Source organism: Lepidothrix coronata, unplaced genomic scaffold (assembly GCF_001604755.1).
Source record: "Lepidothrix coronata isolate B3197 unplaced genomic scaffold, Lepidothrix_coronata-1.0 Scaffold29, whole genome shotgun sequence".
NCBI classification, from domain to species: Eukaryota; Metazoa; Chordata; class Aves; order Passeriformes; family Pipridae; genus Lepidothrix; species Lepidothrix coronata.
Window position 1 is genome coordinate 6368065 of NW_016690209.1, and position 14178 is coordinate 6382242.

The following is a 14178-nucleotide window of genomic DNA, read 5'->3' on the forward strand; positions in this document are numbered from 1 at the left end:
TCATATACAAAAATTAAAAAAAATAAATACCTCAGTGTCCTGGATACCACAGGGTACTTCAAAGAGCACTCCTGGCTATTTTTAAGTATGTAAATCCTAAAGGCAGTATTAATTTTAGTAAATGGACAACTTTCAGTTTGTAACTGGTTTCATTCAAGCCATTTACAGTATGTTTTTATGCTTTGCCTTTATCATTCCACAGTTCCCCTTTTGTTGAATAAATCTATGATGTACTTGATACATAGGCATATATCAGGTCTTCATCCATTCCAGCATATAGTTATGAATTTTTAAAATAATTTGTTACCTGTGCACCAAGATCTTTCATATAGGGCTCAAGTTCACTAAACAGATCATAGCCTTGATGGAAAAAAGCCAGATGTGCATACATAAATGATAGCATCTAGAAGGAAAAAGTAAATATTTATTATTTTAAAAAAATATATCAGATATCATGTAAACACATCACTTAAGTAATCCACATGAAACCAACTTAAAATACAATTCCAGGTTTAATTTCTGCTCTTGTGTCCTGATAATTTTACAGCAATACCTCATAGAGCTTCCAGTGCTGTAAAATAAATGTGAAAGGTAAAGGCAGCAAAGAACCAGGCCAAAAATCTCAGAAATCAGTTGATGGGATAAAAGAAATCTACTTATGGGCAGAAAATTACTTCTAATTCATGACAATTTTATTATCTCCTGTTTAAAGGAATTAAGAAAATTATGGGAGGGCAACTTTAGACATTAGATAGAAAAGCACCATTTAGTTTGTCAGTCCCTACCTCAATAAACTTTTTACAGAGATAATGTGAAACAGAAAAGGGAATACAATCAGAAGAAAATTGGCATGCAGATATAGCTGTTTATTAATTTAGCAGATACCGTACTATTTATATTAAAAATTATCCTCTTCTTAGAAAGAGCTGAATCCCTCTTAGAATAGTAGTAATAGATTATAAGTAGTACTTATTGTTTATGAAGTAATGTACCAGACCTAAACAGCAGAACTCTTGGCAAAGTTTCACTTTAACCGTGAAACCCAGCAGTGAAAATCTAAAAAAGTGTTCAAATCTGAACCAAAAGGACTGTCAAAAGCAGTTAAACATGTACACCCAGTCATGGTAATGGTCAAAATGACTGTCACCAAATTGTTAAATGTACCAATAATGCTTTGACGAGTAACAGGATCAAGTTTTTAACATATTGCTTTATGGTCACATTTTTAATTTTAGATGTGTGTAAATATTTTCTATGTAGAACATAAAGTGCATCTTACCGATTTTAAGATTTCTGCTCTCCTTTTAGATTGAAGAACATTGATCTAGAAAAAAAGAACAAACAAGCAACTTATTTTATTCTATTTTTGCAATTTTTCCCCACATAAGTAAACTTCAAATTACTTCCAAATAATCATATCAAAGTTTAAAACATTGGAAGAAGATAACATCAGACTTCACAAAGCACTTTTAAAAGAAGATGCATTCTAGTTCTGCCACGATATCAAAATGATGCAACCAGAGAACACTTGCAAAGCTCGAATTTCACAGTGATAGTCACCATTTTCTTACACTGGAAGGGAGAATACAGGACACCACGTGCTGGCTAGAAGTAATATAATACACCTTTCAAGCCAGGAAAATAGGTACCCATTTCCAAGAGATTGAACTCAAGCTGTTTCAAACAGCCTTTCTGACAGTGTGAGCTCAGCCAGCCCACCAACTTCCTAAAGAAGCTGCACTCAGCACCACTGCTGTCTGCTGCCAGGGGAGAGGAAAGGATGGGGGCATGGTTATTTTTTCCCCTCAGACTGACAGTGTTTAAGTGTCCCAAAAGTGGGATACTGTCCCAGTCTCAGAAACAAGTATGATCATAACAGCTTCAGTAAGTAACTTTCCATGTATATTTGTGCTTTTAAGCTATCTGAAGTCACTGACCAGCGGTGTTGCCCTGGAACTTAAAGATTTCACATTCCATAGAAAAAAAATAACTGATTTTTCCCATTCATGCAGTTCCTCTATCTTCTTTGTTCCCTAATCTTTAAAGGCTGACATCCAGAACTACAGACTTTACTTGAAAAGCCCGGCTTAGCAGAAACATGCATGATTTTGTAATTTAACACCTCTATGTCAGTTTAAAATTCCAGCAAAAGAAATAAACTTACTGAAGATATAATCAAAACCAGATTGCACTTCTCTACTTAAGTGGTCAGTATTTTGGAAAACCTTCTGCAGCAAAAATAATTAAGATTTGTTTGTATAGAATAACCCCTCAACTTATGAGGCAAAAAAAAATTAAAATAAAAGAAAAGGTTTTGAATTACAATTTAAAGCCAATCTAGCTCCAAGGAGATCATAGTTGTGAAACTACTTTTTCAGAAGAGCCACCCAAGTAGAAAGAATTTCTAAAGCTGAATTCATTTTTGCCCACATTAATTAAGAGATGATGAAACTTTTCCCTGTAACTTTAAATGCATCTTTATCCCAGGAACTGCTCACACTTTGAACATACAAATTCCAAGAGACAATGCAGTTCCATGTACACACAAGAAACTGGGCTACTACAGTAATGACTGCCAGCTCCCCCCCCACCATTTAGTGCATCACACTACTTAGCACAAATATTCCATTGGTACATAATTTGCATGACTTTTTAACCACCAAAATTATCTTTGTTCTCAGTGCACAAAAGACAGGAGTTCAGGTTCAGATTGACCACAGACCATCATATCTGTGCATGTGCCAGGGCTGATCATTTCCACTTCACTTTACAGGTTATAATGCAAGCTATAGAACAGTTAATTAAACTTTAAATAACTGACTGGACTGGCACAAATCAAGATGATAATGTCTAACATAGAATCAATTTAATTGTAAAGGGTTGTTCTGTGTTTGGTTATAGGAGAACCTCAGGCCCATTTAGGAGCCCTCAACCTCTCGTACCATCTGAGTTGCAATAATCCTGTTTTGCTGTAGCTGTGTGCAAGTATGAAACAGATGAATTTTAACTATCAAAAGAAAATTTATTACTGTATTACAGGATTCAAAGCAGTATGACAAAGAATACCACTCAACACTCTATGGGAGATCTGCACTAAGAAGTAAAAGGATAGTTAAGTTCTTGCCCTCCCATATGGCAAAATGCCAGACTCTGAGGCATCTAAACAACTAGGGTTTGTTAAATAAAAAACAAAGCTAACAGCTGAAATAGTCAACATCGTATTTCCTAGGCTAGGTTAAAGGTTTTACTTCATATATATTAGGAATTACAGCATAATCAACTCATGAAACATTTAGGTGAATGTCAGGCAAATATTGGGATTTTTTCAAAATTAATGTTCAACTTGAAAATTAAACTGTGCCATTACAGTAAGGGCACTGAATACTGAAGAACCAAGCAATAAGAATGCATCAAGTAAATTAATGTTCCCTAGATTTTATTAAAAAACTAAGTTACTTGCAGATAAAGTTCTCCCTTTTTCACTCTCTGCACAGCTTCCAAGAAGCTTGCAACAACAACTTCTAAAGGACACATCTCTAACAATATGTAACAAATGGTTTTGAGAAATAGCTTTAATTGTTGCACTTACCTGAAGAACATAATCCAGAGCTATGTGTCGGAAACACTTCCGAGTTGCAGTCAAAATATTGGTTGCTTCCTCTACTTCGTGCTGCTTATTTCTTTGAACTTGGGCATTTTTCACCAGAGCATTCTCTTTTTCTTCACTCACTTTTTCGAACTGTTTCTTTGCATCTTTAAATTTCCTAATATCTCTAAAGCAAAAGGAAAGGTGGATAACAAATTAATTCCAAAGCATGAAAAAGTGCTTAAAGCTACATTAGACAGACCATGTTCACGACTGCCTTAGGTGGTTTCTCTGTTTTCATATTCTTCAATACATGCTTGGGTCAAATGGGAACTCACAAATTGTAACAGAAGCTTCTTAGTCTTTTCGAGGAAAGGACAAAACTGACAAGTAAACACATCTCGTGCTTACTGGAGACAAACTTTGGCCAGTACCTTTTCCCCCCAAGCTTAGACAATTACAACAAGTACTAAAGATCAGTAATTCATACTATTTCAATATTTCTGCAGCTGGATCTAGAGCCTCAGTGATCTGGAGTGATATCTGACAACTTTACTACACACTTCTCAATTTATGGCTGGATATTTGCAGGAAGGATGTTTCACCAACCCACTCATAGCAAATGTTTTTAAATTCTATTTTACATATAATTTTCCCATTACAAGTGCAAATGAACTTACTCTTTAACAAAAGTCTGAAGCTGTGTTTTAATTGATCTTTGGATTTGGTCAAAGAGAATCTGAAAGAAAAGCATTATTATGTAGGTCAGTAACTTAGAGGTATTCATACTTTCTGATTTTAGATATACAAATGGTAATTATGCAGAACTAAATGAATTATTATTAAATCAATATTGGAGTCTCTAATACCAAAATATAACACCACCCCTTCAGAGTACTTTTGAAATAAATAAAATATAAAGAAGAAAATAAGGAAAATAAACTGAACACCTTTTGCTGGTCTTTTCTTAAAGACTATGGTTATAAGGGGAGATAAGAGCTCTTGGCATCCTATTCTCTCATCCTGACAATAGGAGACATACCTACTTTCATAGAATAATTTTATTATGTTAATTTTACAGTAATATTCTTGAAGAAAAAAACTTTGAATGTTAAGTAACAACTCTTTTGGTTCTTAGACTTTCACAATTTATCAACAATTAAGAGACAAATGAAACCATAGAAAGAACATGCCCTTAACTTCTGGTAAAAAAAGAACCCCACAGATTGAAATTAATGGTGAAAATGTAACATTCATGAGTAATTAGTACCATCTCCTTTACATAATACTTTTGTAAAAAAACACCCACTATTGAACTGCTAAAAGGAAATTGTTAATTTTTCAAGGCCAAAGCACACCCGAACATGAGAGAACTTGAATTTTCTCTTCTGACCCCAGAAATTCTAACTGGGGAATGAAAACACACATCCCTTCAACCTCCCATCTGCCCTCTGAGTTTTAGGATGGAACAGAACAGGTCAATGGCTACTGAACAAATCCTTTTGTCACTTCTTAATGTGCAGACAGCAAATGATGCCTCAATTTCCACCCCCTCTACACCTCCCATTTTGCATTACAGAAATAGGCAAGGCACCATCACAAAAATAAAGAGGTGAAAGAACATAAGGAAGCAGCAGTTGGCCCAGTTGAACGGAATCTCTTACAAAAGGTAAAGATCTTGAAGCATTAAATAATTCTATTGAAAGAGCAAGTCAAGAACTCAGTTTCAAGTCAAACAATGTTTTAAGTGTTCTCAGTCTTAGTTTCTCTTCACAGACTTTGGAAATGAGAAGCTATGCAATGCCAAGTACAAACAGCAAAACCTTTACCAGCTTGTCTTTTTTTTCTAGAAACGCTGAAAGAGGGAAAACATGACTGAGTTTAAGTCACCCATTTACAGTGATACTGTATCTTCCATCCAGTCTCTATGTTTGGAGGTCTTCAAGACCAAATGGGATAAAAGCCTAAGCAACCTGCTCCAGCCTCAGATGACCCTGATTTCAGCTGGAAGTTGAACCATACAACTCCTGAGGCCCCCTCCAATCAGAATTGTCCTATATCTACCAGTAACACGCAGAAGATCTTGTTTGTACTCCCACTTTGGGAAACCAGAAAAACAGACAACTAGAATAGATAAAGAACTTCTTGACAAGCTGGAAGTCATGCTGGGATACTCCCACTGCTGACATTTAAGCTTGCCAGTGCCTGAGGAGTACACCAATCAAGATCAATAACAAAAGAGTATAACCAGATGGGAACTCAAATGATTAGAGGACTCCCAGAAATATGAGCCTTGCAATTCTGCTTACAGTAATGAAGAGAAAAAATGTGCTAGGCAGAAAAATACATAAACATCTTTTCCCCAAAAAGAACAGAAAGAAGTGCCCAGACCACAGTCTGACTGGATTTACAGCCTTTCTAACACACCACCTTTCGTACACTCCAAGTCTAAGAAAGCTACTGTTTGCCATAAGCTGTCAAAGCTACTCCCCCACTGCTGACTCAGTGAAGATGCTGCATTAGGCTGGTTCCTGAACTTATTTGTAGCAAAACCTCATATGAAAAAACTGACAGTCATTCAGATCTCAGTGGGAGCATCTCCTACCTCTTCATCTTGGTCAACAACAGTGACACTCTGAGCCAGGAAGCCCCGCAGGATCACAGTATGTCTGGTAAAGCATTACATCAGAACCCCACAATGTGCCTCACTACTGATGTTTGTACCTTTTGGTAAAAGCCACTGTTCTACTCACTATGCCTGAGCACAGCAAGGGCATGGAGAGAAGAGAAGCAGGACAGAACTCAGACTGGTCCTACTCAGATCTGCAAAAGAATCTTCTTTTAATATTCCTTGTTCTTTGCTTTCTGCCTTCAAACTGCCCAAAAGGTAGAGTTGTGCTGTGCCAAATTTTACCAAAGCAGTGGAGGAAGAGGAAGAAAACATGCCTTTGAATACATGCCTTTGGCTTTCAGGATACAACTCTTCAGAGTAAAACAAACTAGTTTTCAATCCAGGCAAAACTGGACTTTCTGATGAACTCTGACGTGCTAAAAATCACTATTAGTCTTGAGTCCAAGCATTTCCTACTTTCTCTACGCTTGTCTAAATCTGTCATACTTCCAAAAACAAAACTATATGCAAATAAGAGAGGCTTCATTTTGTGCATTACAAAGGATAGGAGAAAAAAAGTAGAAAATATGGAAAAAGTAATCATTATTTCAGACGAGTAAAGGAATATGCTCTTAGTTTTTAACTGGTACCCATCAGTTTGATTTAAAAAGATGAAACTATCCAGGATTTACTGTCTTAAAACATTGGGTTTTATTGTCTTAAAACATTGGGTTTTAGCAATGCTTACAAATTGCAAATGAAAAATAAACCAAGATAAAAATCTGCAGAGAAAGAGATATTTATAAATACTTGGTAGACAAAACATTAATAAAATATTTACAAGTATGAAATGAGAGATATTTAATACCACTTAAACCATGACTTTGCAAACACTATCAACAAGAAAACCTTTTCAGCTAGAAATACTCACATTGTGATAATTGATCATTTCCTGTAATGTGTCAGAGAACTTTGTCAAACTGTTCTGTAAAGAGAAAATCAAAGTGGTTTAAATTAAGCCCTACAAAACACACAGCACAAAAGCAACATTTCAGAGGTTTACAGCTTTTCAGTAAATGACATGGAAATCCATTTGCCTTATAGCATGATTATTACACTAAAACCATTATGCTAGGAGACCATGGGAGTAATATCAAGTAAATTTATCACAGCTACAAGCAACAAAAATGTTACTGCTACCCGTACATAAAATACCCAACTGAAGCAAAGCAGGAAAAATTAAAATTAAGTTGACTAAATACTATGGGAAGTTCACACAGTCCAACACATTAATTTACAATATTTAATACTGCACTAAATATTTTTCACATTTAGAACTCTTACTCAAAAAACTGGTTAATGTGTTGTAATCACTAGTACACACACTAATCTAATACCTATTTTCTGGAATTTGGAAAACCCCTTCCACTGCAGGTTAGAGGTGAAACTAAACACAGACACTTGCAGTGCACCACAGGCAAAAAAACTCACTCTTAAAGATATCTCAAAGAAAAAGGAGAAAAAAGGCATAAACTTCAACTACTTCTGTTGCCAACTGTTATATTTTACCCTTTTAAGTTTGTTTCTCTCCCTTCATTTTCAATTCTTAAGGAACTTACCTCAACCAATGCATCTTTAAAGGAATATTGTGCAAGGTCTCGAATTCCATTCATGAACTGCTTATTGGCTGTACAAAATGCTTTCCCAGTATCAATCATTGCAATACAAAGCTTCACCAGCTAAATTGAGGGAAAAAAAGAGAAAGCAGAAGGCTTTTTTGTTTGTTTGTTTTTTACACCATCTTATAAACATGAACACACTGAGCTTAATTAAGGCTTTGAAATACAGACTTGAAAAGTTTACTGCTAAGTGTACAGAGACCTGGATTTTAAGAAAAGCTTTCTACTGTATAGTGACAGCTATAAAAATACTACTCTAGGTCAACTGATATGCCATCAGGAAGGTTACCACTCTTTATAAATTCTTTCATTTATTTTTTATTTGTTTTATTGTTAACTAAGATTTTGCACATATTTCAAGAGAGAGCTGTATGGGGGCAAAAACCATAGCAACTGAAAAATTACTGTTTAGAACCCAAGCAGATACAAGGGGTTTGTGGTTTCCAAGGAAAAAACAAACAAACAAACAAAAAAGAAACCCACACCCCTTGTTTCATCTTGAGCCACTCGGAACACAGGCACAGGAAAGCAAAGGGCTCTGTGCACAAAGCACAGCTGAAGAGAAATGGCTACACCTCAGAAGGTGAATTCATGTTTTCACTCATACAACAGACAAGCCTCTGATGGGTTTCCATCCCCACCACTCACTGCTTCGGGCAGCACCGCAGCCCTCATGGTACTGCACAGTCTGACAGGAAGGTCCTCAGTACCTTGTGATGGATGTTTGCCCACTTTTTGAACCATTCATGCACTGGGCCATTAATGAAAGAAAGAATGGTTAGTTGGATTGCCAAGGAGCTCTCTCGAGAAAGGGCATGTTATAATTGATTCCCCCATTCTAAACCAAACTGAGAATAAAATCAGAAGATTGAACCTTCACCTCTGAAAGATTTTTCAAGGATGTCAGACAAATTTTCATGAAAAGCAACACAGAAGTACTTGATCCTATGCTGGGGCAAAGAAATCACCCAAGTGTCCCTCCTGCCTTATTTACCCAGTAATTTTTGACTCAGATCCTCCTAGGAAAAGTAGAAAGCTGAGCATGATCTCCCACATTCTGATGAATGGCTTGAACAATAGAGAGAAAAATCACTACCAACATGAACCTTTTTCCTTCACTTCTGTTCACAAGCCTGAACTCAGTGTCCTTTCTTCCAGAGAGAAGAAAACTGCAGACAATGTAGCCCAAAGTCACAAGTCTGGGACAATAAAATCCAGTTTAGTGTGAATAACTGAGCAGAAAAAGTTACCAGCCTTGCCTAGACAAATCATTAACCTCAGGCCATAGTTAATTCAGCTCACAAAAGAAGCTTGGCTTTCAACTTCAGTGTTGTACTATAAGGCCCTGAATAATGCTTCTTAAGGAATTTAAAAATTCTTGTCCCCAGAAATGACCCTTTTAGACTGATGGAAAGGTTAAACTTCCAAAATAGATTTTTCAGATCCTTCAGACTCCTGGAAAAGTCAAGCTTCCAAGATTTTTCAGATCCCTTAAATACTTCCAGTTTGACCTACCAAAACAGATTCATCATCCCTACAGTAAAAATGTCTCTTATACCCATCAGTTTCACCAAGATTCACACCAAACTAAAATTAAGTTTCTCGAATTTATTCTGAAAGAGCAAATGGTTAGATTATTAACTACAAAAACTAGAAATATTACTACAAGAAGTAAACAAGAACACCAACTTTCTCTCTAGCTTTCTGCAGCCAACTCACAGCTGCAGGAATAAAAGTATGTATTCAAAAGGCAGCTAAGGAGGTGAGCAAATGACATCTGCCTGCCATGTGAAAATACAGACGAAAATAACTTTAAACGTTTAGCATAAAACGCAAAGGAAAGAAGATTTTATACAGATGAAACTTAAAAATAAGCCACTTTCAAAATACTGGCACAGAAAGAACAAAAGCCTCCAAAGGTGAGGAAAGCAACAAACGGACTGTAAGGTGCTGAAAAGATGCTACGCATAATTTTTCATACACGTGCACAAAGCATGACAAAAAGCAGGATAAATTTTACGGTACTTAAGTGAAGAATATATATATATATATATATATACATATAAAAAAAAATATATATATAAACCTAGCCTGCTGTGACTGTGCTTCAGATTACCAAAGAGAGAAGGCATGGACTTAAAACAAAGAGTATCCAGATGTCCCCACAATGTGCGGTTGTCATAAAACAGGCTCTGGATGCAGCGATTGCCAAGCCCTGGCTTTTATCTCAGGTGAAACCTGAGAAAGTTTGCCTGTGAAAGCTGAATGAGTTTGCACGGAGCTCCCAGGGGGGCTGAGCCACAGGGGTGTGAGGGGGCCGGGTCGGGCACTGCAGATGCACACCCTCAGCTGGGACAGAGCGAGTCCACACCGACTGTTCCCGCTGTTACCCCAGCCCGGGTTCCCCAGCTGTGCCCTCGACCCCGATCCCTTTCCTCTGCAAGAGCTGAGTGCTTGGTCGGCCCCTGCCACTTCCCAGCTGTGAACTTTAAAACAAAACCTAAACACATCTTCTAACATTTTTAAGAACAAACACTGTTGAATTAAAAAGCTTACCTTGTCAAGTTTCAGTTCCAGTTCTGTCACATCTCCTTCTACTTCTTCTAAAGCTGCCCTGCAAGAGTAAAAAATGTTTTCCTTTAAAACTTTACACAGAAATACTCTGGGACTGCGGGGAAGGGGCAAGGACACGTTCATTTAACTCATTTATTGGCATCATAGTTTCACTTAAATTTCAACTACAAAACAGCAGAGATTTTAGAGAACCACAAGAATTGCAGAAAATTTGACAGTAAAAAGAAGAAAAAAACGACATCACTGATAAGACATAGTTTATTGATAAAGATTTGACATCAAATTTTATTAATCCTAATGTTTGTCACATGGAAATAGATTTCCTCTATTCTTGTATAGCCAGTAGTAAGTTTGAAGGTAATGACATAGGAAAGAAACTGAAATTCTGAGTGAAATTTCTTAAGTAACTCTATGGGAGACTCTCCTGGCTCAAACCTGCAAACCTGCAACTATGTCATGACTGACCTTGCAGTGAGATCAGGAAAAAATACAGCATTTGCCACGTGTCAGTTGACTTTCAGGAAGGTTGGATGGCATGCTTGTTTATATCATTTACCTCTACTCTAGACTGGTTGAATCTTCCAGGCCAGTCAAATTTTACCTGCCAGTAAAAGCTGCTTTCATGGAGCACTGCTAAAGCATAACTTGTTTTTGCTTGAGAGCTGGTGTTTCCTTTGACACCTCCTTCCTTACTGCTACCTGAAAAACAGAAGACTGAGGATGGATGACATTTTGTTCAGAGTCTGTGGACGCTGCTGCTTCATCAGGCTACTGCCTTGAGAGCCCAAATGTAACTAATTTCTGGCACCAAATGCCCTTGGCTCATCACGGGGCACTCACTCTTTCAGTCATTCCAGCATAACTGTTCATGGAGCCACACTATTTACCAGCAGTGGACCATCTTGGGGGGAAAAAATAAGTAATAGGAAGTTTTCCGTAATGTTTTTTGGAAAATTGGATCAGACAGTTCACATTTCAGTCATACAAAAAAACCCAGCTCTTCCTGGAAAAAGTTATACAGGCAGGGAAGTACAATTTGGAGCAGGACTTTCTTAAGCCAACTTCACCACTCAGGAGAGACTACATAGAACCACAGCTTTACTGTTTCTTGCTAATTCCATCTTAGTTCACATGAGTACAAGCCAAGAACACAAAAAAAAAAAAGTAAAAGAAAAAAGAAAGACTTGATCAGGCCCCAAACTCATGAAAAACAGTTTTTTTACTAGCATAGTTCTGAAAAAACACTGCCAATTGCCTGCAGATTTCAAACACTGAGCATGACATTCCCAGCTTTTTGCAGATTTCACTGCACATAGTTACATTCCAGTTTTTGTATCCAAATCCATTCCCACAGTTACATCCTAAGTTTTATATCTAAGCACATTCCTGCAGTTACATTTTGGCTTCTTCCTCTTCTCTAGTTTCAGACCATGAAGGATTTCAGGCAATATCAATTTCTCTTTTACTTTCTTTATTTTCTTACATAAAAGATTAATTTCCATCTAAGTCTCTAGATAATCTTGTTTCAGAAAGCATTAAGGAGAAAAAAAACAAACCAATAAACCAAAGGAAGGAAAAGTATCTCAATATTTAGACCACAATTTTGTATTTGTTTGTTTATAATCACAGTGCAACAAAATTTTATTTGTTTCTGTTATTAACATAAAAGCATGATTAACTAGCTTGTTTACAGAACTGCAGCAAGATCTGATAAGAATATTGGTTTTTTTCAGTGTCTTTAACTAGCAAAGAGTTCCAGCTCCACAGGAATCAATGAGCCTAAGATTCAAGATGAAGAAGAGAGATAAAGGCAGTGAGAACAGGCAGAATAAAGACAACACATCTGCTCAGTAGTTAAAGCTCTATTCCAAGAGGAAAATTTTGAGACAGAATAAGCTCAGCTGTAAGAAGTAACAACAGAAAATCAAAAAACTGAAAAGATGAGGGGCAGGTCAAGAAAAGAGAAGTATAAAAAAAAGCAGATAGACATATCATGAGAGAAGGAAGACACACAGCCCCTCTACCACTCGATTCAGTGCAGATCACCTTTGAAATGCCAAAGGTCTGAGGCACCAGGCTGCTCCTCTGGGTTATTTCCCACCACTGCCATATAATGGAGGGATGGCACATCTGGGCCTTACATCTGGATATGAATCAAACAGCTGTTGGGTTCCAACCAAATCCATGTTTCTTTGCACAGAAATGGCTACATTCACTGTTTCCATCACATAAAAACTAGTAGAAGTTCTTATCATACAAATACATTCACAGTATTAGTTCAGCATTGGATTACAAGCACAAGAACAAAGGATGCCCTCAGCCTATCAGAATACAGACACATATATCCAATTATGCACCACCTAGTCACAAAAATTGTTTTCATACTGGGTTAGCAACACATTGAAAACAACTGATCTGAACTCTGCTATGTTAATTCTATCCTTGTTTTCCTTAATACTTTCTGAAGCCACAGAATACAAAGGTGCATTTCTCTCTGAAACATCTGTGTCAGGAGTAAAGTTCACAGAAAACTGTCATAATTCTGAGTAAATGTCATGTCCACAGCCAAGACACAACTTCCAGCTATAAACACAGGAAGTGGTGGTGAAACATCTGACGACCCAGTGCCAAACCTGACATGTAACAAAACTGTTGCTCCTTAGTGAAGCGGGAACTGGGAGCAAGGTTTGCGTCACAATGATCTCAGCCAGGAGGCTCCAGCATTGGGAATCAGGATCAAATTGGCCCCAGTGTATGAGTCAAAGTCAAACATCTGTGGCTTCCCAAGATATTCCAACACAGCATGGCAATGCACAAAACCAGAACAGCTGCTTCAGGGTGGAGGACAACTTTTATAAATGAGCAGTCTCCCATACTCTTCATGCTCTGTAATGAGGACTCTCAGGAATGTGTTTCTTTTGCTCTGCTGTGACTCCTCTCCTCCATCACCCCCCCAAAACACAGTTCAGTTTGCTAGATACAGCTTCCTGCACAGCTGCAGTGCGGGAGGAATACAGGAGATGATGGAAGAAAACTCAAGATCTGACTTAACAACCTTTTTAAATGAGGATAATGTCACCAGCTACCCAGCCCAGTAGAAGTGAAGAGCAGTTGAACTCTGATGTCCATCATAGCATTCCCGTTAAGTGACCAGTGAAAGACTTTCTTCCAGGTTAAGGTACTTCAAGGAACCAAATCCCAGGAACCAAATCCCAGGAACCAAATCCCAGGAACCAAATCCCAGGAACCAAACAGGACGATGACAGCCAAAATCTCCTCAAAAAAGAGAATGGGTCAGTCTTAGATCTGAAGCTGCAGACATGTGCCAAGGAAACAACTTAGTCTGGACTAATCCACTACACCCTCCTGACCATAAGGCCAAGCACACCATGGCCACAGACAGGGGCTGCTGGGCCTGTTCGCTCTCACAAAAGAGTAGTGATCGCCAGGGCTTCTCAAGTCAGCTCTTCAAACAACATCTAACTGCCACCAAGGACACATCCTGCCCTTCGTCTTTCACTCAGTTATTTATCATATTCTAGCTTGCATTTTCAGACTGTGTTTCTAGAAGTGAGGAGGCTGGCATCAGTACTCATTATAAACCAGATGCTGAATCACAACAAATTGGAGAAGTCAAAGGTGCTACAGATAATTAACCATTAATTATTGTTAATTCTAGAATTAACACGTCACTATAAAAATATTCATCATCATCATCATCATAATAA

The 14178-nt window shown here is 37.5% G+C and overlaps 1 protein-coding gene across 6 annotated transcripts in view; it reads right to left on the reverse strand.

Moving 5' to 3' along the window:
• Positions 1-14178, reverse strand: part of ACAP2 (ArfGAP with coiled-coil, ankyrin repeat and PH domains 2) — a 64186-nt gene that overhangs the window by 37404 nt on the left and 12604 nt on the right. For 5 of the 6 annotated variants that reach the window (XM_017810749.1, XM_017810745.1, XM_017810750.1 and 2 more), the window contains exons 2-8: positions 10433-10490; positions 7817-7936; positions 7129-7182; positions 4267-4325; positions 3590-3773; positions 1280-1324; positions 308-403 (exon numbers count right to left, since the gene is read on the reverse strand). In XM_017810749.1, coding sequence (XP_017666238.1) covers positions 308-403; positions 1280-1324; positions 3590-3773; positions 4267-4325; positions 7129-7182; positions 7817-7936; positions 10433-10490 — 616 coding nt within the window. Of the gene's footprint in view, positions 1-307; positions 404-1279; positions 1325-3589; positions 3774-4266; positions 4326-7128; positions 7183-7816; positions 7937-10432; positions 10491-11051; positions 11150-14178 lie in introns of all 6 variants that reach the window. The other variant, XM_017810747.1, reaches the window with a different exon arrangement.